The 24616-nt window shown below is 47.2% G+C and overlaps 1 protein-coding gene across 1 annotated transcript in view; it reads right to left on the reverse strand.

Annotated features, from left to right (window-relative positions):
- Positions 1–1159: 1159 nt before the first annotated feature.
- Positions 1160–24616, reverse strand: part of LOC147111559 (unconventional myosin-XVI-like) — a 254585-nt gene continuing 231128 nt past the window's right edge. The window contains exon 11 of the mRNA XM_085999900.1: positions 1160–1304. Coding sequence (XP_085856026.1) covers positions 1160–1304 — 145 coding nt within the window. The remainder of the gene's footprint in view (positions 1305–24616) is intronic.

Genomic DNA, 24616 nt, shown 5'->3' on the forward strand with positions numbered 1-24616 from the left:
GTACCGTTTAGAACATTGGGTGCCGAAGTCAATGCACCGAACTGTGACACTCACGATTTTCCGGTGATTCATGTTAATCATCGGAAAATCAGGAGTTCCATGAGCACTGACCTTCATGCCTGATTCTCCGCTCCATACTCCTGTCAAGCGAGACTCTGTGCTGGGAGCAGAGTCTTGCAAAATCTACCCTTAGATTTTCATTGAAAGAAAGAATTGATCAAGACAAATAACCAACAATTGAATCAAAAGAATTTCCTTAATTTAAAAAAAATATCATTAATGGAACAATGCAGATAGGAATCTCATTTAGGGGACGGTGCATTTTCACTGTAGTAAAATGATTCCCTTAAATATTTTCTACACACTACACATTCTGTTCATTTTTCCCAATAGAACTTTAAATGAAACCTCTAAAAATCGAAATGCTGCACGATACTAAACTGTGGCCGGTTCCATGTTTGGTGAAATTTATGCAATTATTTATACTAAATCCCACAAATTTGTATTGACTGCACCATTATAAAGGCTGACTGCTCAATCAGCTGTTCCCGGCAAGCACTGGTCAGGAAATCTCCAGATTGTTTTGCTGTTCTTGGGATGTGACCGATGCTATCAAGGCAGCATTTATTGACCATCCCAAGATGCCCTGACATTATTAAGAGTAAACCACATAGTGTTGGACTGTAGTCACATTGATGTCAAGACCAAGTAAGGGTGGCAGGGTCCCTTCCCTGAAGGACATTAGTGAACCAGTTGGGTTTTTACAACAATCCAGCAGCTTTCATGGTCATTTTTTTGGTGCCAACCCACAAATGACCAGATTTATTGAATTCATAACTTGCCATGGTTGGATTTGAACTCATAAGCACTGTGTTGCTAGTATAATACCATAACCACCAGGCTACCACACCATTTAAACAAATAGGCAGAAAATCAGAGGTTGTGGGCCCCTGATTTCCTGACCAGTGCTCCCTGTCAGCACGCCTTATGCAGCCCTCAATCTGGGAGTCGGCCCTTATATGCATGAGTTCATCAACAGCAGAATCAATATCAGCTAAATGTTGGACTCATGTTTTCAGGGTAACAAGTTTTCTATTTCAATTTATTTAATGGTACAGACATGTCATTCTGCCTCACTGACACGCTGGTTGTAATACAGTCACCACAAACAAGCATAGATCACAGTTTTACAGTCACTGACCTGCCAGCCCTGTAATTTACTTTGCTGGAGGATGAGGCAACACTTCTCTTGTGCAGAAAGCTTCTTCTTGTCCCCCAGTATTATGTCAGTTAGATTCCTGTATCTGCGCAGAAAACAGGATACAAAAACAAAAATAATTATGATCCTTTGTTCCTTTGTTTGGGTGACATTGCCACAAAGTGATGCTCAGAATCCTTCTCTATGAAGCTATCTTGAAAGCCATACAAGACACATGTCGAGAGTCTATTATTGAATATCCCTGTGATAAAAAAAAGGAAATCCAAACCATCAGAGGTAGTAATGGGATATCAGAACCACTGTAGTTTAGATCTCTTGACAATCCCATATTATGATTCATTTGCAGTTAGCTGCCAAACCACAAGAACATAAGAACATAAGAAATAGGAGCAGGAGTAGGCCAATCGGCCCCTCGAGCCTGCTCCGCCATTCAATAAGATCATGGCTGATCTGATCCTAACCGCCAATCCACTATCACAGAACCATCTCCTGAATCTAACAGAATTAGACACACAAAATAGGAGCAGGATCAGGCTACACGGCCCCTGGGCCCGCTCCGCTACCCACAGGACCATGACCGATCCGAACCCAGACTCATGTCCAAATTCCTGCCCGCTCCCCGTAACCCTTAATTCCCTTTACTTCTAGGAAACTGTCTATTTCTGTTTTAAATTTATGTAATGATGTAGCTTCTACAGCTTTTTGGGGCAGTATATTCCATGGACCTACCACCCTCTGAGTGAAGTAGCTCCTCCTCATCTCAGTTTTGAAAGAGCAGCCCCTTATTCTAAGACTATGCCCCCTAGTTCTAGTTTCACCCATCATCGGGAACATCTTCCCCGCATCCACCCGATCCGACCCCTTCACAATCTTATATGTTTCAATAAGATCGCCTCTCATTCTTCTGAGCTCCAATGAGTAGAGTCCCAATCTACTCAATCTCTCCTCATATGTCCATCCCCTCATCCCCGGGATTAACCGAGTGAACCTTCTTTGTACTGACTTGAGAGCAAGTATGTCCTTTCTTAAATATGGACACCAAAACTGTACGCAGTATTCCAGGTGCGGCCTCACCAATACCTTGTACAACTGAAGCAATACCTCCCTATTTTTATATTCTATCCCCCTAGCAATGAAAGCCAACATTCCATTGGCCTTCTTAATCACTTGCTGCACCTGCATACTAACCTTTTGAGTTTCGTGCACCAGGACCCCCAGATCCCTTTGTGCTTCAGTACTTTCCAGTTTCTTGCCATTAAGATAATAACTTGCTCTACGATTTTTCCTGCCAAAGTGCATAACCTCACACTTTCCAGTATTGTATTCCATCTGCCAAATCTCTGCCCACTTACTTAGCCTGTCGATGTCCCCTTGCAGGTTTTTTTATGTCCTCCTCACTCACTAATTTCCCTCCCATCTTAGTATCATCTGCAAACTTTGATATGTTACACTCGGTCCCCTCCTCCAAATCGTTAATATAGATTGTAAAGAGTTGGGGACCCAGCACTGACCCCTGCGGAACACCACTAGTTACTGATTGCCAGTCTGAGAATGAACCATTTATCCCAACTCTCTGCCTTCTGTTAGATAGCCAATCCTCTATCCATGCCAGAATATTACCCCCAATCCCGTGATTTTTTATCTTAAGCAATAATCTTTTGTGTGGCACCTTGTCAAATGCCTTTTGGAAGTCTAAATACACTACATCCACTGGTTCCCCTTTATCCACCCTATACGTTACTTCCTCAAAGAACTCCAGCAAATTTGTCAAACATGACTTCCCCTTCATAAAACCATGCTGACTTTGTCCTATTAAATTATGATTATCCAAATGTCCTGTTACTGTCTCCTTAATAATGGACTCCAAAATTTTACCTACCACAGATGTTAGGCTAACCGATCTATAGTTTCCAGCCTTCTGTCTACTGCCCTTTTTAAATAAGGGTGTTACATTAGCAGTTTTCCAGTCTGCCGGGAACTTTGCCGAGTCCAGGGAGTTTTGGAAAATTATTACCAATGCATCCACAATCCCTACCGCCACTTCCCTCAAGACCCTAGGATGTAAGCCATCAGGTCCAGGTGATTTATCCGCCTTGAGTCCCATTATTTTACCGAGTACCACTTCCTTAGTGATTTTGATCTTGTTTAGCTCCTCCCCCCCTTTAGCCCCCTGTTTGTCCAGTGTTGGGATATTCTTAGTGTCTTCTACTGTAAAGACTGATGTAAAATATTCATTCAGTGTTTTTGCCATCTCCATATTTCCCACCATTAATTCTCCGGTCTCATCCTCTAAGGGACCAACATTTACTTTAGCCACCCTTTTTCTTTTTATATAACTATAAAAACTCTTACTATCTGTTTTTATATTTTTTGCTAATTTACTTTCATAATCTATCTTCCCTTTCTTAATCAATCTTTTTGTTATTTTTTGCTGTCTTTTAAAGTTTTCCCAATCCTCTATCCTCCCACTAGATTTGGCTACCTTATATGCCCTTGTTTTTAGTCGAATACTATCCTTAATTTCTTTACTTAGCCACAGATGGCTGTCTTTTCTTTTACACCCTTTTCTTCTCAGTGGAATATATATTTTTTGGAAGTTGTAAAATAACTCCTTGAATGTACACCACTGATCATGTATCGTCTTACCCTTTAATCTATTTTCCCAATCCACTCTACTCAATTCCGCTCTCATACCTTCATAGTCTCCTTTATTCAAGCTTAGCACGCTTGTTTGAGATCCAACCTTCTCACCCTCTAATTGAATATGGAATTCAACCATGTTATGGTCACTCATTCCAAGGACATGACTTAAGGATGAGATATTGAAGCAAATACATTTCTCTAAGTTTGTAGGCCTCAAAGATCCTAAGCATCTAGGGGGTGAAATTGGATTTGGCCCAAAATGGGTGAAGGCAGATCGCTCTTCCCGCCCGCTCAAAGTGGTGCAGGTAGCACACAAAATTCTTACTGTCTGCCTATTATAGCGCTCAAGAGGGGGGCCAATTTTGCCTAGGCTCCATGCACTTCTTAAAGGGGAGGGGCTTTGTTGCAGAAGCACCTCATTGTAACTGTGGATGCAGCCATGTCGTAGTAGGGAAGAGAAAGGGCAAGGCGCTTCTCAGATGCAGCACCTGAGGCCTTGGTCTAGAAGGTGCACAGTAGAAGACAGGTCCTCTACCAGCAGGAGTACAAAAGACCTTCGAGACAGAACGCCAGAAGGCAGTGGGAGGAGAAATCGCAAGCCGTCAGTGTCACCAGGAACTGGATCCAGTGCCACAAGAAGCAATGACCTTACACGAGTGGTCAAGGTAAGTGAATGCATCTTCAAATGCCATATCCCACCAACTGCACCACTAGCCTCACACACTGCTCAATGCACCACACCATCATTCACCTACCAACAATCTCTAGCAATCACAACTCAAACCTCACAATCATAGTTTCACCTCACCCTCACACAATTACCACTGCTGCAAGTCTAATACCCACGTCTCACACCTTGCACACAATGTCACCTATTCAACCATGACAGCCACATCACCCAAACACATTGCACCACACTCACTGACACATTTCCCTTTCATACAGGCCAAGGTGGCTCACAACCGCCATAACCAGCAGCAGACAGGCAGCGGTGAAACACGTCTGCAGAACCTTAGTGCGCTGGAAGAGACTGTGCTGGAGATAATTGGAGGGGCCGTCACTGAGGCCGTGGTGAGCGGCGAGGTTGAAAGCATTGCTGATGATGGTATGCTCATACTTAATCCTTCTTCTCACTTTCCACTTTCCGCCATTGCACAATCTCTTCTCACTTACAGGCTGCTAATGGTGTAAGCATGCGCATCTTGCTCCCCCCCCCGCATCCCTCACCACAACCCGACCCTTGTGCCTTTCTCCTTTCACATACTCAAGAACTGCCAGCAGCCCAGCCAGTCCTCGACCAACTAAAGGAGGACAGTGATGGAGAAGAAGAGGCACTGTCACTCGATCTGACACTTCCAGGCACCAGCTCAGAAAATGGCATTGCGCGAAATTTACAGGGTAGTACAGAGGCGGGATCTGCAAGTGGTGAGTCACCGGGCATGAGTGGGCTACAGTCAGGCCAGGGGGAAAGGGCAGCTCGGGTGGCATCTCCCCGGACCGCGAGTTCGCACACATGGGCACATGGTGGCATAGTGGTTAGCACTGTTGCCTCACAGCGCCAGGGACCCGGGTTCGAATCTGGCCTCGGGTGACTGTCTGTGTGGAGTTTGCACATTCTCCCCGTGTTTGCGTGGGTTTTCTCCAGGTGCTCCGGTTTCCTCCCACAGTCCAAGGATGTGCGGGTTAGGTTGATTGGCTATGATAAATTGACCCTTAGTGTTAGGGGGATTAAATACGTGGGGTTACGGGGATAGAGTGGGATATGTGTTGGTGTAGGGGTTATGGGGATCGGGAGGGATATGTGTCGGTGCAGGCTCGATGGGCCGAAATAGCCTCTATCTGCACTGTGGGGTTTCTGTGATTCTGTGTGATTCTGCTGCTCAGGACTCAGACAAGGACTTCGATAGGGTGTTCTTCACAAGAAGGGTGATGGGCATGCACACAGAAATACTTGGTGCAATGGCAGGCCTACCAGAGAGTCTCTTGTCACTGTCAAGGAGCATGGAGGAGTTCGGCTCCAACATTGCACCGGGCTTTGCGTGAAGCTTGGAGTCCGTGATTTCCAGGATGGAAGTGATGGGCAAATCCATTAGAACACTTGTGGACCCAAGCGTGATGTTGAGTGTGATGGGCGATGTCGCACCTTCCATTGCAGCATAAGCAGAAGTGACCCAACATCTGCCTTCTGCACTGGAAGCTCAGACTGCTCTCATGCAGTTTCAGCTCGCTGCCACGTTGCTTAGACTGATGCCATCGTGGCTGAGTGTGCAAAGGGGCTTGTCCTCCAACAGTTGGCTCGGAATGCTGAGGCGTCACCCCAGGGGAGTGGCAGTGGCTCCGTGGATCTGCTGTCCTTTCTCAGGATGACAGCATTCGTACTCCCATCACTGCCACTCCACCAGTGCCTTTGCTGCTGCCTGTCAGCCAGCCAGCCCAGACTGTTGTTGCCCATGCTGAGATGGTGCAGTCTACAATCGGGCCTTCTAGGCCTAGAGCTGCTTGAGGTTGTCCTGCAAGGTCATCTGCAGTGACCCCCATGGAAAGTTAGCAGCCTTCCACCAGACATGGTGCAGCCACTGGGGTAGCACTGCATAGGAGCATTAGAATAGACAAAGGAACACGAAAGACAGAAACTGAGGGAATGCACACGGATGATTAGTTGACTTTGTTATGTAGTATTGGATTGAATCATTTATAAATTATGTTTGGAATGTTTGTTTTGTGGTGGATTTGATTTCAGCTTTGTGCCCAAGAGAACACTGTGTTGTTCTGTGACAGAGGGATGGGAAGGTGGGGAAGTGTTGAGCAACGGGGATCTGAGGTTTCATTCATTGGAACCGGAATCTGATGAGGCGCTCACTGACAGCCTGTCTGGAACAGGGATTTGCTGCTTGCCTCCTCCTTTCCTTGTTGTCCTCCTTCTCCTCCTCCTTCTCCTGAGGTGATTGTGGAACCAGTGGTGCCAAGGGCTGCATCCTCATGATGGCCAAGTTGTGGAGGATGCAGCAGACCACCACGAAATGGGACAGCCGCTCCGGTGTGTACGGGAAGGCGCCTCCTGAATGGTCAAAGCTGCTTTAGCACCCCAATGATCTGCTTGATGAGGTTCCTCATGGCAGCATGGCTGTCATTAAAATGATTACTGGCTATGAGTACTGGGATGCGGAGGGGAGTCATCAGCCAGGTGTTGAGTGGATAGCTCGTCTCCGAGCAGCCACCCTCAGGTACAACGTGGTGGCTGGAAGATTGCTGGCATACCGGACTGTCGCAGGATGAAGGCATCATGCTTCTGCGAGGATACTGGCATTCACCATCAGGAAGCACTGGGCGTGGTCGCACACCAACTGCACATTAAGTGAGTGGCAGCCTTTGCGGTTGCGGTACACCTCAGGATTGGTATGCGGCACCCGCAAAGCTACATGTGTGAAGTCGATGGCGCCCTGCACCATGGGGAAGCTCAATATCCTGGCAAAGCCACATGTGCGCTCCTCCTGCTTCTCTCTGTTCAAAGAGAAGACAATGAAGTCCCTTCGCCTGGAGTACAGAGCCTCTGTGAGCTCCTGGATGCAGCGAGGGACAACAAATTGGGAGATGCCTGCTCCAGACTGGAAAGATCCGGTGTCAAGATCCGGTGTCAAAAAAATTCAGGGCCACGGTAGCCTTGGGGGCCACTGGCTGTGACATCGTTATCCTGCTCTGAGGCTACAGGTCTGGTTGCAGGAGGTGGCAGAGTTCTGTGACTAGCTCCTTGGTGAGGCGGAGCCTCCGAATGCACTGCTACTGGCTTAAGTACATGTAGGAGAAGTGTTCTTGGAAGACCCTAGTTGGGTAAGGCCTCCTGCTGAGAGCCCTGCTGCCCCTCCTCCTCCTCCCTCTGTGAGCAGCTTGTCCTCTTTGCTGCCTCTGCTCCATCTCCCTGTCATGCTCCAGCGTGAGGGGGACTGCAAGTAGAGCCCCTGTGACTGGGAGCAAGTGGTCTGAGCATAACCTTTGAGATCAGAAGCAAGGCCTTCTCCACATGCAGCACCACTCCCTGTCACCTCACCAACTTTAAATAACTGAAGAAAGCTCCAAACAGTTCCACAAATGTACACAAAGCCAGCAGAAATCAAAAAGCAAGTTACTTGCAAGTTGTTGATGATCCCTTTAAATATTGCTGGTGGAGGGTCCCTCGTGCAGCTGAACGCACGTTCAGCTGTGCGTGCTTTGGAGAGGACGTGCAGTCGAGTGGCAACGTCCAAAATAACAGGTCGTGCGTCAAATCAGTGTTGCATGCTGATTGACGTCACGATCTGCCTCATTAGCATTCTTCTGCTGAACACAGGCAATGGCCGTGCTACCGACCTGCCTAGAATGGCCACTGCCGCGGCCCCAACTGGAAGTGGCCAGAAGCAAGGTGGCTGTCATTTTTCTGCCAAAATTGGCCTTAAATGCCGGAGCTAAGAGGGGGATTTTTGCGGCCCTATTGTCTTCATAAATCTGAAGTGTTCCACTTATGCACTAAAGAAAATAAATTAAATTGACAAAGTTACTTTACAGATGACAGGCTGTGGCATTTGAGAATGGATCTTCAACGAGTTTAGTGGATAAACTCTGCCAATTATTCCTTTAATAATCAGCCACCCTAATGACATGGAGATTTCTCATATTGGAAAATCAGCAGAGAATAATTCCTCTCCTTTCCATGTAGAATTAATTTTAGGTACTGTACTGAGTGAAAGCAGGATTCCTGGGAGCAGTATATCCACTGTGTGTAGAAAGAGAAGGATAAAGGAACTGAGGTAACAAACATAAAGACAGCTAGGAATACTCAGGGTGGGGGAATGGAGTTTGGGGGAGGTTAAACTTTGTTCTTAAATGTTTACTTTTCCCTGTAAATATGACTGATTTGAAAATTGATTTGGATCTCACGGTGCTCTTAAAAGTACAAATGCTTCAGTGTGTCCACAATTGTATTTACGTTTGCACAATGTCTACAAAGCAAGTGGGCTTGGTTTCTTCCATTCACTAGTTTTATATAAACAAAGTAGGAGCGAGTACCAAATGGGGAAACACTGCTTTGCATTCAAGTCTGCTAAAGTTAATAACTATTTAGTCTTTTTTAATTACTAAACCACATGTGGGAATTTATATTTATAATTCCTCATATAACATTTTGTGTTAAAATACCAATGTTCTTAGTTTTCAAAAATATATTTGAAAGGTAAGAGGTGGGATTAGAATAGAACAAGGAATGTGTGCGTGAAAGAAGTGTAGTCTCAACGGTTTGCTCATCTTTACTGACTGGCAAAATTGAAAGATGCACCAGCACATTGTCAGGGATAACCTTTTGCTTTCACCAGATGAAAGAGCTTCTACTAAAATGAATGGGGTTTGAGTAGAAAAAAAATATCCTTGGAGAGGCAATTTGAGTCTTGCTATTAACAGTTTGACAAAGAACAGATATACAGCTGGTCCTCTGACCTTTCCAAGATAAAAGGAGAAATGTGTTTTCCTTTCATTAAAGGAGTGATCAGACAGTATTAATGGACTTGTGTGTACAGAAGTGAGGATTAGATAAAGTACTGAAAAATTAGTTGTTTAATTCAGCATTTTATCTCCAATGCAATAAGGAACATAGGGGGAAAAATTCAGAATCGCCCCGTTTGGGGCGTCATTATCGACCGTGTGCAAAGTTTAGCGCCTGGCGCTAATTATCACCTCCGGCGGCAAACTTGGCTTTTATCGCCCCTGGAGGTGATTGGAGCGCTAAATCAGGTGCTTCAAACCTGTCTTAAGGTGCAAAGGCCAAGGAGTGAGGCGCTACCTCAGAGCGCTGGCGAAGCAAGGAAGGGCAAATCAAAATGAACCTGTAAAGTGCTGCTCAGTACTCAAAACTCCTTCACACAGCGTTGAATCTCTCCAGAAGTCTCTCTCTCTCAGAATGTGTGGTGCAAAAATATCACCAACAAAAAAAGGCAGGAAGCGGTCGCCTTTAAATAGCGCTCCCCCAGTCCCTTTCTGACTGCAAAATGCTCCCCTCAACCTGTCGTTGCTAGCGGCAGGCGGTAAGGCAGGGGGCGCCACTCAATATCCGGTCTGGGGCGCTACCGGGGCGTTGCGCACTCGACCGACATCACGATTTGCCGGCGCAGGAGATCGTGGCGGTAGTGTTTAGCGGCGCCGCAAAATGTCTAGTTAATTTCGCGAGCAGCGCAAACATCGCCACGCCCGGGCGCTAGTTGCTTTGCGCCCCATTAGCGCCCTCTTAAGGCGCTAACAGGAGGCGCAAACAGCTGAATTTTCCCCCCTTATTGGCCACGAGATTGGAGACACCAGCATCGGCGGAGCATAAATCAGCGGGGGAAACAGCGCTGACCTGATTGGAGACACCAGCGGTGGAACATAAAACAGCGGAAGAAACAGCGCTGACCTGATTGGAGACACCAGCGGCGGAACATAAAACAGCGGGGGAAACAGCGCCGACCTGATTGGATACACCAGCGGCGGCGGAGCATAAAACAGCGGGGGAAACAGCGTCGACCTGATTGGAGGCACCAACGGCAGAGCATAAAACAGCGGGGGAAAATAGCGCCGACCTGATTGGGGACACCAGGAGTGGAGCATAAAACAATGGGGGAAACAGCACCGACCTGATTGGGGGCACCAATGGCGGAGCATAAAACAATGGGGGAAACAGCGCCGACCTGAATGGAGACACCAGGAGTGGAGCGTAAAAGAGCGGGGGAATCAGCGCCGACCTGATTGGAGACACCAGCGATGGAACATAAAACAGCGGGGGAAACAGCGCCGACCTGATTGGAGACACCAGGAGCGGAACATAAAACAGCGGGGGAAACAGCGCCGACTTGATTGGAGACACCAGCGATGGAACATAAAACAGTGGGGGAAACAGTGCTGACCTGATTGGAGACACCAGGAGCTGAACATAAAACAGCGGGGGAAACAGCACTGACCTGATTGGAGACACCAGCGATGGAACATAAAACAGTGGGGGAAACAGCGCTGACCTGATTGGAGACACCAGCGATGGAACATAAAACAGTGGGGGAAACAGCGCCGACCTGATTGGAGACACCAGCGGCGGAACATAAAACAGCGGGGGAAACAGCGCTGACCTGATTGGAGACACCAGCGGCGGAACATAAAACAGTGGGGGAAACAGCACTGACCTGATTGGAGACACCAGTGATGGAACATAAAACAGCGGGGGAAACAGCGCCGACTTGATTGGAGACACCAGTGATGGAACATAAAACAGCGGGGGAAACAGCACTGACCTGATTGGAGACACCAGCGATGGAACATAAAACAGCGGGGGAAACAGCGCCGACCTGATTGGAGACACCAGTGATGGAACATAAAACAGCGGGGGAAACAACGCCGACCTGATTGGAGACACCAGGAGCTGAACATAAAACAGCGGGGGAAACAGCACCGACCTGATTGGAGACACCAGCGGCAGCTGAACCGTCGACGATTTCCCCCCCAAAAAACGAAGAGTGACGTCACAGGACAGCAGGTAGGTAATTGGTTGGTGAGTATTAAGGTTTTTTTTCCTCTGTAACCTAGGACAGTGGTTTAAACTAGGAGCGGAAAACGATAACGTACTGTATTAAATTTATAGCTTAACTAGTTAAACTATTTAATATAACTATAAATAATAATTGAATAAGGACTTTAACTAATTAAATAAATAAAATAAGGCTAGTCTAAGATATGGCAGGGCAGGTTGTGTGTCTGGACTGCAGTATGTGGGAGTTTGTGGACAGCGAGACTGTCCCGAGCATACACATCTGCAGGAGATGTCTCCATCTCGAATCTCTCCGGCTCAGAGTCATTGAGCTAGAGTGCGAGTTGGAGACACTCTGACACATAAGGGAGGGGGAAGAATTTCTGGACAGTTTTATCCACAATACACTCTCACCCCAGAGGAAAGCACAGGTTCAGGAATGGAAGGGTGTGACTGTTAGGGAGACGGATAGCGGGGATTTAGGAGTGGTTGAGGATGTCCTGCAGACACTGGTCCTGTCCAACAGGTAGGAAGTACTCGCTACCTGTGAGGACAAGGAGAAAGATTGCAGGGAGGACAGCCACAATGAAGACCAAGGTACCATGGCTCAGAAGGCTGTCCAAGGGGGTGGGGGGGGAAGCGGAATAGAAATGTGGTAGTAGTAGGGGACTCTATAATTAGGGGGATAGACAACGTCCTCTGCAGCCAAGAACATGAATCCCGAAGGGTGTGTTGCCTACCTGGTGCCAGGGTAAGGGATATCTCACGGCGGCTGGAGAGGAACTTGGAAAGGGAGAGGGTAAATCCAGTTGCCATGGTCCATGTTGGAACAAACGACATAGGTGGGAACAGGGAGGAGGCCCTGTTGAAAGAGTTTCAGGAGTTAGGCTCTAAATTAAAAAGCATGACCTCGAGGGTAATAATCTCTGGATTATTGCCCGAGCCACGTGCAAATTGGCATAGAAGCAGACAGATCAGGAGATTTAACACATGGCTAAAGGGCTGGTGTGGGAAAGAGGGGTTCCTTTTCATGGGATACTGGCACCAGTTCTGGGACAGGAAGGAGCTGTACTGATGGGACGCCTCCACCTGAACCGGGTTGGGACCCGTGTCCTAGCGGAAAGGGTAAATAGGGAGGTGGCAAAGACTTCAAACTAGAAAGGGGGGAGGGATCTACAAGAAACGTAAGCAGCCTAACTATAAACAAGTGTGAGGTGATGCATTTTAGCAGAAAGAACAGAGAGAGGTAATATACACTTAATGGCACAGTTTTAAATGGCAGAGGCTGATGTTGGGAGCGGAGACTCAGTGAGTATTTAAACTCACTTTCGCGGGCTTTCTTTGCAGAGGCTGGTGTCGGGAGCAGTGAGACCAGAGACCCAGTGAGTATTTAAACTCACTTTCGCGGGCTTTCTTTGCAGAGGCTGGTGTCGGGAGCAGTGAGACCGGAGACCCAGTGAGTATTTAAATTCACTTTCGCGGGCTTTCTTTGCAGAGGCTGGTGTCGGGAGCAGTGAGACCGGAGACCCAGTGAGTATTTAAACTCACTTTCGCGGGCTTTCTTTGCAGAGGCTGGTGTCGGGAGCAGTGAGACCGGAGACCCAGTGAGTATTTAAACTCACTTTCGTGGGCTTTCTTTGCAGAGGCTGGTGTCGGGAGCAGTGAGACCGGAGACCCAGTGAGTATTTAAACTCACTTTCATGGGCTTTCTATGCAGGGGCTGGTGTCGGGAGCAGTGAGACCGGAGACCCAGTGAGTATTTAAATTCACTTTCGCGGGCTTTCTTTGCAGAGGCTGGTGTTGGGAGCAGTGAGACCGGAGACCCAGTGAGTATTTAAACTCACTTTCGTGGGCTTTCTATGCAGGGGCTGGTGTTGGGAGCAGTGAGACCGGAGACCCAGTGAGTATTTAAACTCACTTTCGCGGGCTTTCATTGCAGAGGCTGGTGTCAGAAGCAGTGAGATCGGAGACCCAGTGAGTATTTAAACTGACTTTCGCGGGCTTTCTTTGCAGAGGCTGGTGTCGGGAGCAGTGTGACCGGAGACCCAGTGAGTATTTAAACTCACTTTCGTGGGCTTTCTTACCAATCTCAGACCGGCGGCGGTGTTCCAGAGCCACGTCATGATTCAAAACGTGACGTGGGCAGGAGGGAGCAGCTGATTAAGTGAGTACGGCCAGGGAGTATTTATACTTCTCTATAGTTTGACAGTTAAGCTTCATAGTTTATAAAATTTAGACGGTCTTAATTTTTTGTCGTTATAGTTTCTAGTGCTAGTAACTAAGGGCCCTTGAGTATATCATTTAATTGTAGTGTAATTGGTGGTATTGATTTGATATAAGTTAATTTAAATTAATTGAAGGGTAAGTCATGACTGGACAGCTCGGTGCCGTGGTATGCTCCTCCTGCACTATGTGGGAAATCACGGACACTTCCTGTGTCTCTGACGACCATGTGTGCAGGAAGTGTATCCAGCTGCAGCTACTGGCAAACTGCATTGTGGCGCTGGAGCTGCAAATTGATACATACTGGAGCATTCGCGATGCTGAGGACGTCATGGATAGCACGTTTAGGGAGTTGGTCACACCGCAGGTAAAGGCTGCACAGGCAGGAAGGGAATGGGTGACCGCCAGGCAGAGTAGTAGGCGCAGGCAGATAGTGCAGGGGTCCCCTGTGGCCATCCCCCTCTCAAACAGATATACCGCTTTGGATATTGTTGTGGGGGATGGCTTATCGGGGGAAGACAGCAGCAGCCAACTTCCTGGCACCGTGGGTGGTTCTGCTGCACAGGACAGGAGGAAAAAGAGTGAGAGAGCTATAGTAATAGGGGATTCTATTGTAAGGGGAATAGATAGGCGTTTCTGCGGCCGCAAATGAGACTTCAGGATGGCACGTTGCCTCCCTGGTGCAAGAGTCAAAGATGTCTCGGAGCGGCTGCAGAGCATTCTGTTTGGCATAATAATAAAACAAAAAAGGTGACTCAACCGTGGCTAACAAGGGAAATTAGGGATAGCATAAGATCCAAGGAGAGGACATATAAATTGGCCAGAAAAAGCAGCAAACCTGAAGATTGGGAGCAGTTTAGGATTCAGCAAAGGAGGACAAAGGGATTAATTAAGAGGGGGAAAATAGAGTATGAGAGTAAGCTTTCAGGGAACATAAAAACTGACTGTAAAAGCTTCTATAGATATGTGAAGACAAAAAGTTTGGTGAAGTCAAACGTAGGTCCCTTGCAGTCAGAATCAGGGGAATTTATAATGGGGAACAAAGAAATGGCACACCAATTAACTACATACTTTGGTTCTGTCTTCGCAAAGGAGGACACAAATAACCTCCCAGAAATGTCGGGGAACATAGGGTCTAATGAGAGGGAGGAACTGAATGAAATCAGTATTTGTAGGGAAATGGTGTTAAGGAAATTGACAGGATTGAAGGCCGATAAATCCCCAGGGCCTGATAATCTATATCCTAGGGTACTTAAGGAAGTGGCCCTAGAAATACTGGATGCATTGTTGGTCATCTTCCAAAATTCGATAGATTCTGGAACAGTTCCCATGGATTGGAGGGTAGCTAATGTTACCCCACTATTCAAAAAAGGTGGTAGAGAGAAAACGGGGAATTATAGACCGGTAAGCCTGACATCGGTAGTGGGAAAAATGCTAGAGTCCATTGTAAAAGATGTAATCGCAGAGCACTTGGAAAACAGTGACAGCATCGGACAAAGTCAACATGGATTTACAAAAGGCAAATCGTACTTGACTAATCTACTGGAATTTTTTGAGGATGTAACTGGTAGAATAGATAAGGGGGAACCAGTGGATGTGGTGTATTTGGACTTTCAGAAGGCTTTCAATAAGGTCCCGCATAAGAGATTAGCATGTAAAGTTAAAGCACATGGGATTGGATGCAAGGTACTGACATGGATAGAGAACTGGCTGACAGACAGAAAGCAAAGAGTTGGAATAAACGGCTCTTTTTCCAAGTGGCAGGCAGTGACTAGTGGGGTACTGCAGGGATCGGTGCTAGGACCCCAGCTATTCACAATATATATTAATGATCTAGACGAGGGAACTAGATGTAATATCTCCAAGTTTGCAGACGACACAAAGCTGGGTGGGCGTGTGTGCTGTGAGGAGGATGTTGAGAAACTCCAGTATGATTTGGACAGGTTAGGTGATTGGGCGGATGTATGGCAGATGCTGTCTAATGTGGATAAATGCGAGGTTATCCACTTTGGTGGCAAAAACAGGAAGGCAGATTATTATCTGAACGGCAATAGATTGGGAGAAGGGGAAGTGCAACGAGACCTGAGTGTCCTTGTGCACCAGTCGCTGAAGGTAAGCATGCAGGTGCAGCAGGCGGTTAAGAAGGCAAATGGTATGCTGGCCTTCGTAGCGACAGGATTCGAGTACAGGAACAAGGATGTCTTGCTGCAGTTGTACAGGGCCTTGGTGAGACCACACCTTGAGTATTGTGTGCAGTTTTGGTCGCTTTATCTGAGGAAGGATGTTCTTGCCATGGAGGGAGTGCAGCGAAGATTCACCAGGCTGAAACCTGGGATGGCAGGAATGACGTATGAGGAGAGATTGGGTCGATTGGGCTTATACTTGCTGGAGTTTAGAAGAATGAGAGGGGATCTCATTGAAACTTATAACAGGACTAGACAGACTAAATGCAGGAAGAATGTTCCCGATGGCGGGGGAGTCCAGAACCAGAGGTCACAGTCTAAAGATAAGGGGTAAGCCATTTAGGACAGAGATGAGGAGGAATTTCTTCACCCAGAGAGTGGTGAACCTGTGGAATTCTCGACCGCAGAAGGCAGTTGAGGCCAATTCATTAAATATATTGAAGAAGGAGTTAGATATATTTTTTAAGGCTAAAGGGATCAAGGGATATGGGGAGAAGGCAGGGACAGGGTACTGAATTTGGATGATCAGCCATGATCTCATTGAATGGCTCGAGGGGCCGAATGGCCTACTCCTGCTCTTATCTTCTATGTTTCTATGTTAAAGAGTGTGCAGGGACAGAGGGACCTGGGAGTTAATGTGCATAAGTCCCTGAAGGTGGCAGGACATATTGAGAGAGTGGTTAGCAAAGCATATGGGCCTAGAAATTCAGTTGCCTTAGCGCCGCTTTTGAGGCGCTAGAGGGACTAGCGCCAGAGTTATGGCCAGTTTAAAAATTCCCTGGGGCCCTAAATCGGCGTTGCACTGGTAGCGCTGCGCCGGCACCGATGACGTCATCGGTGTGCGCAGCGTCCCGGTTGCCATGCCGACGGGCCCTAGCGCCGAAATTCAGTTGCGGCCGCCTCGCCCGTGGCAGCCGCAACTAAGACTCTGGCAACAGAGTCTTGCATGAGTTTGCGCCGGCGCATTAAAGGCCCCGCGGCGGCCGGCCGCTTTCCCGCCGGCCGCCTGCCCGCTGCTCCCTCCCCGGACTTCTCCCCCCCACCCCCCGGAACAGATGCAAGCCCGGCACTTGTCCGAGGTGCCAGGCTCATTTTTAGACAGATTTGCGCGGGCCGCGGCCGGGTGCAGGCAGCTCCTCCTTAACGGAAGGAGGAGGCCTGCACTTCCCGAGCCTGCCGCACCGCATCGGGTGCCGCAGCGCCGGAATTGCGGCGCGAAACGGCAGTTAGCGCCGATTGACCGCCGCAAAGACCCTTCAGTAGCGCCGGCAGCCGTTTGGGCGCGGCCCTGCTGAATTTTTGGCGCGCGCAGGGGGACTTAGCGCCGGCACTAACTTCCGGCGCTAAAGCCCTGGCTAAGCCAAAACCCAATTTCTAGGCCATGGGATCTTGGGCTTCCTGGGACACTGGCACCAGTACTGGGGCAGGAGGGAGCTGTTCCACTGGGACGGGCTTCACTTGGCCAGTGCTGGGACTAGAGTCCTGGCGGATCATATAACTAGGGCTGTAGAGAGGGCTTTAAACTAACTAGTGCGGGGGAGGTTCCTAGAGAGCAAATAATAAAAATGACAACAGAGAAGGTCATAGACTTAGGTAGCAGTGGGGAAATTAAAAACCAGAGCGTGTCAGGAAGGGGCAGAAGGTATGGAGTAAAAGGTAAACTAATAAAAAGGGCAAAAGCAGGAACTAAGTGTCACAAAACATATTTGAAAGTTCTCTATCTGAATGCACGTAGCATTCGTAACAAAATAGACGAGTTAATGGCACAAATAACTACATATGGGTATGATCTTGTGGCCATTACAGAAACATGGCTGCAGGGTGACAATACCTGGGAATTAAACATACCAGGTTATTTAACGATCAGGAAGGACAGGCAGGAAGGAAGGGGAGGTGGGGTGGCTATGTTCATAAAGGAAGGAATCACTGTAATACAGAGAAATGATATTGGGTCAAAAGATCAGGATAATGAAACAGTTTGGGTGGAGGTAAGGAATAATAAGGGGAAAAAAACACTAGTGGGAGTAGTCTATAGGCCTCCGAACAGTTGCAACTCTGTTGGAAGGAGTATCAATCAGGAAATAGTTGAGGCTTGTAATAAGGGAACATCTATAATTATGGGGGATTTTAACTATCACATTAATTGGACAAATCAAATTGGGCAGGGCTGCCTTGAGGATGAGTTCATTGAGTGTATTAGGGATGGGTTTCTTGCGCAGTATGTAACTGAACCGACCAGGGGGCAAGCAACCTTAGATCTGGTCCTGTGTAACGAGACAGGATTAATTAAAAATGTCCTAGTAAAGGATCCCCTTGGAATGAGTGACCATAACATGGTTGAATTCCATATTCAATTAGAGGGTGAGAAGGTTGGATCTCAAACAAGCGTGCTAAGCTTGAATAAAGGAGACTATGAAGGTATGAGAGCGGAATTGAGTAGAGTGGATTGGGAAAATAGATTAAAGGGTAAGACGATACATGATCGTTGATTGGCCATGATAAAAATTGGCCCTTAGTGTTAGGGGGGATTAAATACGTGGGGTTACGGGGATAGGGCTTGGGTGGGATGGCTGTCGGTGTAGGGGCCGGGTGCTAGGGTTTGGATGATCAGCCATGATTTCGTTGAATGGCGGAGCAGGCTCGAAGGGCCGAATGGCCTACTCCTGCCCATAAGGTAGCCAAATCTAGTGGGAGGATAGAGGATTGGGAAAACTTTAAAAGACAGCAAAAAATAACAAAAAGATTGATTAAGAAAGGGAAGATAGATTTTGAAAGTAAATTAGCAAAAAATATAAAAACAGATAGTAAGAGTTTTTATAGTTATATAAAAAGAAAAAGGGTGGCTAAAGTAAATGTTGGTCCCTTAGAGGATGAGACAGGGAAATTAATGGTGGGAAATATGGAGATGGCAAAAACACTGAATGAATATTTTGTATCAGTCTTTACAGTAGAAGACATTAAGAATATCCCAACACTGGACAAACAGGGGGCGAAAGGGGGGGAGGAGCTAAACACGATCACTAAGGAAGTGGTACTTGGTAAAATAATGGGACTCAAGGTGGATAAATCACCTGGACCTGATGGCTTACATCCTAGGGTCTTGAGGGAAGTGGCGGTAGGGATTGTGGATGCATTGGTAATAATTTTCCAAAACTCCCTGGACTCGGCAAAGGTCCCGGCAGACTGGAAAACTGCTAATGTAACACCCTTATTTAAAAAGGGCAGTAGGCAGAAGGCTGGAAACTATAGACCGGTTAGCCTGACATCTGTGGTAGGTAAAATTTTGGAGTCCATTATTAAGGAGACAGTAACAGGACATTTGGATAATCATAATTTAATAGGACAAAGTCAGCATGGTTTTATGAAGGGGAAGTCATGTTTGACAAATTTGCTGGAGTTCTTTGAGGAAGTAACATACAGGGTGAATAAAGGGGAACCAGTGGACGTAGTGTATTTAGACTTCCAAAAGGCATTTGACAAGGTGCCACACAAAAGATTATTGCTTAAGATAAAAAATCACAGGATTGGGGGTAATATTCTGGCATGGATAGAGGATTGGCTATCTAACAGAAGGCAGAGAGTTGGGATAAATGGTTCATTCTCAGACTGGCAATCAATAACTAGTGGTGTTCCGCAGGGGTCAGTGCTGGGTCCCCAACTCTTTACAATCTATATTAACGATTTGGAGGAGGGGACCGAGTGTAACATATCAAAGTTTGCAGATGATACTAAGATGGGAGGGAAAGTAGTGAGTGAGGAGGACATAAAAAACCTGCAAGGGGACATAGACAGGCCAGGTAAGTGGGCAGAGATTTGGCAGATGGAATACAATACTGGAAAGTGTGAGGTTATGCACTTTGGCAGGAAAAATCGTAGAGCAAGTTATTATCTTAATGGCAATGGAAAGTACTGAAGTATAAAGGGATCTGGGGGTCCTGGTGCACGAAACTCAAAAGGTTAGTATGCAGGTGCAGCAATGATTAAGAAGGCCAATGGAATGTTGGCTTTCATTGCTAGGGGGATAGAATATAAAAATAGGGAGGTATTGCTTCAGTTGTACAAGGTATTGGTGAGACCGCACCTGGGATACTGCGTACGGTTTTGGTGTCCATACTTAAGAATGGACATACTTGCTCTCGAGTCAGTACAAAGAAGGTTCACTCGGTTAATCCCGGGGATGAGGGGATGGACATATGAGGAGAGGTTGAGTAGATTGGGACTCTACTCATTGGAGTTCAGAAGAATGAGAGGCGATCTTATTGAAACATATAAGATTGTGAAGGGGTTGGATTGGGTGGATGCGGGGAGGATGTTCCCGATGATGGGTGAAATCAGAACTCGGGGGCATAGACTTAGAATAAGGGGCTGCTCTTTCAAAACTGAGATGAGGAGGAACTACTTCACTCAGAGACTGGTAGATCCATGGAATATGCTGCCCCAAAAAGCTGTAGAAGCTACATCATTACATAAATTTAAAACAGAAATAGACAGTTTCCTAGAAGTAAAGGGAATTAAGGGTTACGGGGAGCGGGCAGAAATTTGGACATGAGTCTAGGTTCGGATCGGTAATGGCCCTGTGGGTAGCGGAGCGGGCCCAGGGGCCGTGTAGCCTGATCCTGCTCCTATTTCGTGTGTCTAATTCTGTTAGATTCAGGAGATGGTTCTGTGATCGTGGATTGGCGGTTAGGATCGGATCAGCCATGATCTTATTGAATGGCGGAGCAGGCTCGAGGGGCCGATTGGCCTACTCCTGCTACTATTTCTTATGTTCTTATGTTCTTATGTTAAATAGAGGTATTGAGCACAAAAGCAGAGAAATTATGCTGAACCTTTATAAAGCACTGGTTAGGCCTCAACTGGAGTATTGCATCCAGTTTTGGTCACCACACTTTAGGAAGGATGTGAAGGCCCTTGAGAGGGTGCAGAGGAGATTTACCAGAATCGTTCCGGGGATGGGAGATCTTAGCTACAAGGACTGGTTGGAGAAGCTGGGTTTGTTTTCATTAGAGCAAAGGAGGTTGAGGGGAGATTTGACAGAGGTGTACAAGATTATGATGGTGTTGGATAGGCTAGACAGAGAAAGGCTGTTCCTACTGGTTGATGGTACAAGGACAAGGGGACACAGATTTAAGATTTTCGCTACAGACCTGCCTCGAAATCCGCCCCCCTGAACACTATAAAATTCGTGGCCTATGACTCTAAGTGCATTTAAAATAAAAAAAAGGGATATATTAAATAAACTAATCAAACTCAAAGAGGATAAAACCCCTGGTCCGGATGGATTGCATCCACGCATTTTAAAAGAATCTAGGGAAGAGATAGCCGAGGCATTACTACACATATTTAATAATTTGTTAGAAAAAGCTGTAGTGCCAGAGGACTGGTGGATAGCTAATGTAATGCCTGTATTTAAGAAGGGGGATAGAACATGTCCAAGGAATTATAGACCAGTCAGCTTAACATCGGTGGTAGGAAAAATAATGGAATCCCTACTAAAGGAGAGAATAGAAGAACATCTAGAAACAAAAAGTATAATAATGAATAGTCAGCATGGATTTCAAAAGGGAAAATCTTGCTTGACCAACCTTATTGGATTTTCTGAAGAGGTAACAGAGAGAGTAGACAATGGTAATGCATTAGATGTAATTTATCTCGATTTTCAAAAGGCCTTCGATAAGGTACTCCATAATAGACTAATGAATAAGGTCAGAGAACAAGTAGCAGAATGGATTGCTAGCTGGCTTCAAGGTAAAAAGCAGAGAGTGGGAGTAAAGTGTAACTATTCACAATGGCAGAAGCTGGGTAGTGTAGTGGTAAAAGTTGCGCCACAGGTTAGCAAGGTCATAAAAAAAGCAAATCAAGCATTAGGGTTTATTTCTAGAGGGATAGAATTGAAAAGTAAGGAAGTTATGCTAAACCTGTAGCGAACCTTGGTTAGACCACAGTTAGAGTACTGCGTGCAGTTCTGGTCGCCATATTATAAAAAGGATATCGAGGCATTGGAGAGCGTTCAGAAAAGATTTACAAGGGTGCTACCAGAAATTCAAGGGTATACGTATCAGGAAAGGATCAACAGGCTGGGTCTCTTTTCTCTTGAAAAAAGAAGGCTGAGGGGTGACCTAATAGAGGTCTTCAAAATTATACAAGGTTTTGATCGAGTGGATACAGAGAGAATGTTTCCACTTGTGGGGAAGAGCATAACTAGAGGCCATCAATATAAGATAGTCACCAAGAAATCCAATAGGAAATTCAGAAGAAACTTCTTTACCCAAAGAGTGGTGAGAATGTGGAACTCGCAAATAGTATAGATGCATTTAAGGGGAGGCTGGACAAACATATGAGGGAGAAGGGAATAGAGGGTTATGCTGATAGATTTAGATGAGGAAAGACGGGAGGAGGCTCGAGTGGAGCATAAACACCAGCATGGACTGGTTGGGCTGAATGGCCTGTTTCTGTGCCGTATATCCAATGTTTCCGATGAAAACCCCCCTCTTAGTGCCGGCATTTAAGGTCGGTTTTGGCAGAAAAATGGCAGCTGCCTCGCTGCGGCCACTTCCTGGGCGGGCTGTGGTGGTCGCCATTTTGGGCAGGTCGGTAGCGTGGCCATTGCCTGCGTGCGGTGGTAGAATTGAAATGATGCAGATTGTGATGTCAATCAGCATGCAATACTGATTTGATGCACAACCAGTCATTGTGGACATCGCCGCTCCATTTAACACCCTCTCCTAAACACAAACAGCTGAATGTGCGTTCAGTTGCGTGAGGGATTCCCCCACCAATGATATTTGAAGGGATCATCAACAACTTCCAGGTAACTTGCTTTTTGATTTCTGCTGGTTCTGTGTAAATTTGTGGAACTATTTGGAGCTTTCTAGAGTTATTTAAAGTTGGTGAGGTGACAGGGAGTGGTGCTGCAAGTGGAGAATGCCTTGCTTCTGAATTGAAGGGATCTGGTCAGACCACTTGCTCCCTGTCATAGGTGCTCTAGTTGTCACCCCCTTGGCCTGCAGCATGACAGGGAGATGGAGCAGAGGCAGCAAAGAAGAGGACAAGCTGCTCACAGAGGGAGGAGGAGGAGGGGGAGGAGGGTTCTCAGCAGGAGACCTTACCCATATAGGGTCTTCCGAGAGCACTTCTCCTATCTGCACTTAAGCCAGGAGCAGCGTATTCAGAGGCTCCGTTTCACCAAGGAGCTGGTCAGAGAACTGTGCCACCTCTTGGAACCAGACCTGCAGCTTCAGAACAGGGCGACAAATGCGCTGCCAGTGGCCCTCAAGGTCACTGTGGCCCTGAATTTTTTTGCCACCGGATCCTTCCAGCCTGAAGCAGGTGACATAGCTAACATCTCCCAGTTTGCCATCCATTGCTGCATCCAGGAGCTCACACAGGCTCTGTACTCCAGGAGAAGGGACATCATTGTCTTCTCTCTGAACAGAGAGAAGCAAGAGGAACACGCACATGGGTTTGCCAGGATATAAAGCTTCCCCATGGTGCAGGGCGCCATCGAATGCACACACATGGTATTGCAGTCTCCGCATAGCAATCCTGAGATGTACCGCAACCGCAACTGCAAAGGCTACCACTCTCTTAATGTGTAGTTGGTGTGCAACAACGCCCAGCACATCATGATGGTGAATGCCTGGTATTCTGGCAGTAGTCATGATACCTTCATCCTGTGCCAGTCTGATGTGCCAGCAATCTTCCAGCCACCATGTCTAACCTGAGGGTGGTTGCTCGGAGACAAGGAATATCTGCTCTACACTTGGCTGGTGATTCCCCTCCGCAACTCCAGCACTCGTGCCCAGCAGTCATATAATGACAGCCACACTGCCACGAAGAGCATCATTGAGCAGGCCATTGGGGTGCTGAAGCAACGGTTCCGCTGCGTGACAGCTCGGGAGGAGCCTGCCAGTACACTCCGGAGTGGGTGGTTTCGTGGTGGTCTGCTGCATCCTCCATAACATGGCCATCATACGGGTGCCGCCCTTGCCGCCACATGTTCTGCGACCACCTCAGGAGGAGGAGAAGGAAGAGGAGGAGGAGGATGGGAGGAGGATGATGAAGAGGAGGAGGATGAGAAAGAGAGGAGGCAGGCAGGAAATACCTATTCCAGATGGGCTGTCAGTGAGCGCCTCATCAGACTCCGGTTCCAATGAATCAAACCTCAGATCTCCATTGCTCAACACTTCCACCTCACCATCCCTCTGTCACGGAACATCACAGCCTCCTCTTGGGCGCAAAGCTGAAATGAAAGCCATCACAAAACATAATTTATAAATGATTATTTTGAATCTTACATAACTAAGTCAACTAATCACCATTGAGCATTCTCATAGTGTCTGTCTTTTGTGTTGCTTTTTCTATTCTAGTGCCCCTATGCAGTGTTACCCCAGTGACTGCACAAAGGCTGGTGGAAGCCTGCTGGCTTTCTGTGGGGGACACTGCAGATGGTCTTGCAGGATGGCCTCGAGAAGCTCTGGATCTAGAAGGCCCTGCTGTAGACTGCACCACCTCGGCATGGGTGACAGCAGTCTTGCCTGGCTGGCTGACAGGCAGCAGCAAGGGCATTGGCGGAGTGGCAGTGGTGTAAATGGGAGTGCTGTCATCCTGAGAAAGGACAGCAGTTCGTGCTCCACAGAGCAACTGACACTCCCCCGGGGCGGCGCCTTAGCATTCCTAGCCATCTGTTGGACGACAGATTGCTGGACTGCTGTGGCACCCTGCAAGCCCCTTTCCACACTCATAAACCCAGCCACAATGGCATCAGTCTGAGCTTGCATGGCAGCAAGCTGAGCCTGCATGAGAGCAGTCTGAGTTTCCTATGCAACATTTGAA

The sequence above is a fragment of the Somniosus microcephalus genome, chromosome 10, assembly GCF_052327205.1.
Source record: "Somniosus microcephalus isolate GS21.2 chromosome 10, FLI_Smic_1.0, whole genome shotgun sequence".
NCBI classification, from domain to species: domain Eukaryota; kingdom Metazoa; phylum Chordata; class Chondrichthyes; order Squaliformes; family Somniosidae; genus Somniosus; species Somniosus microcephalus.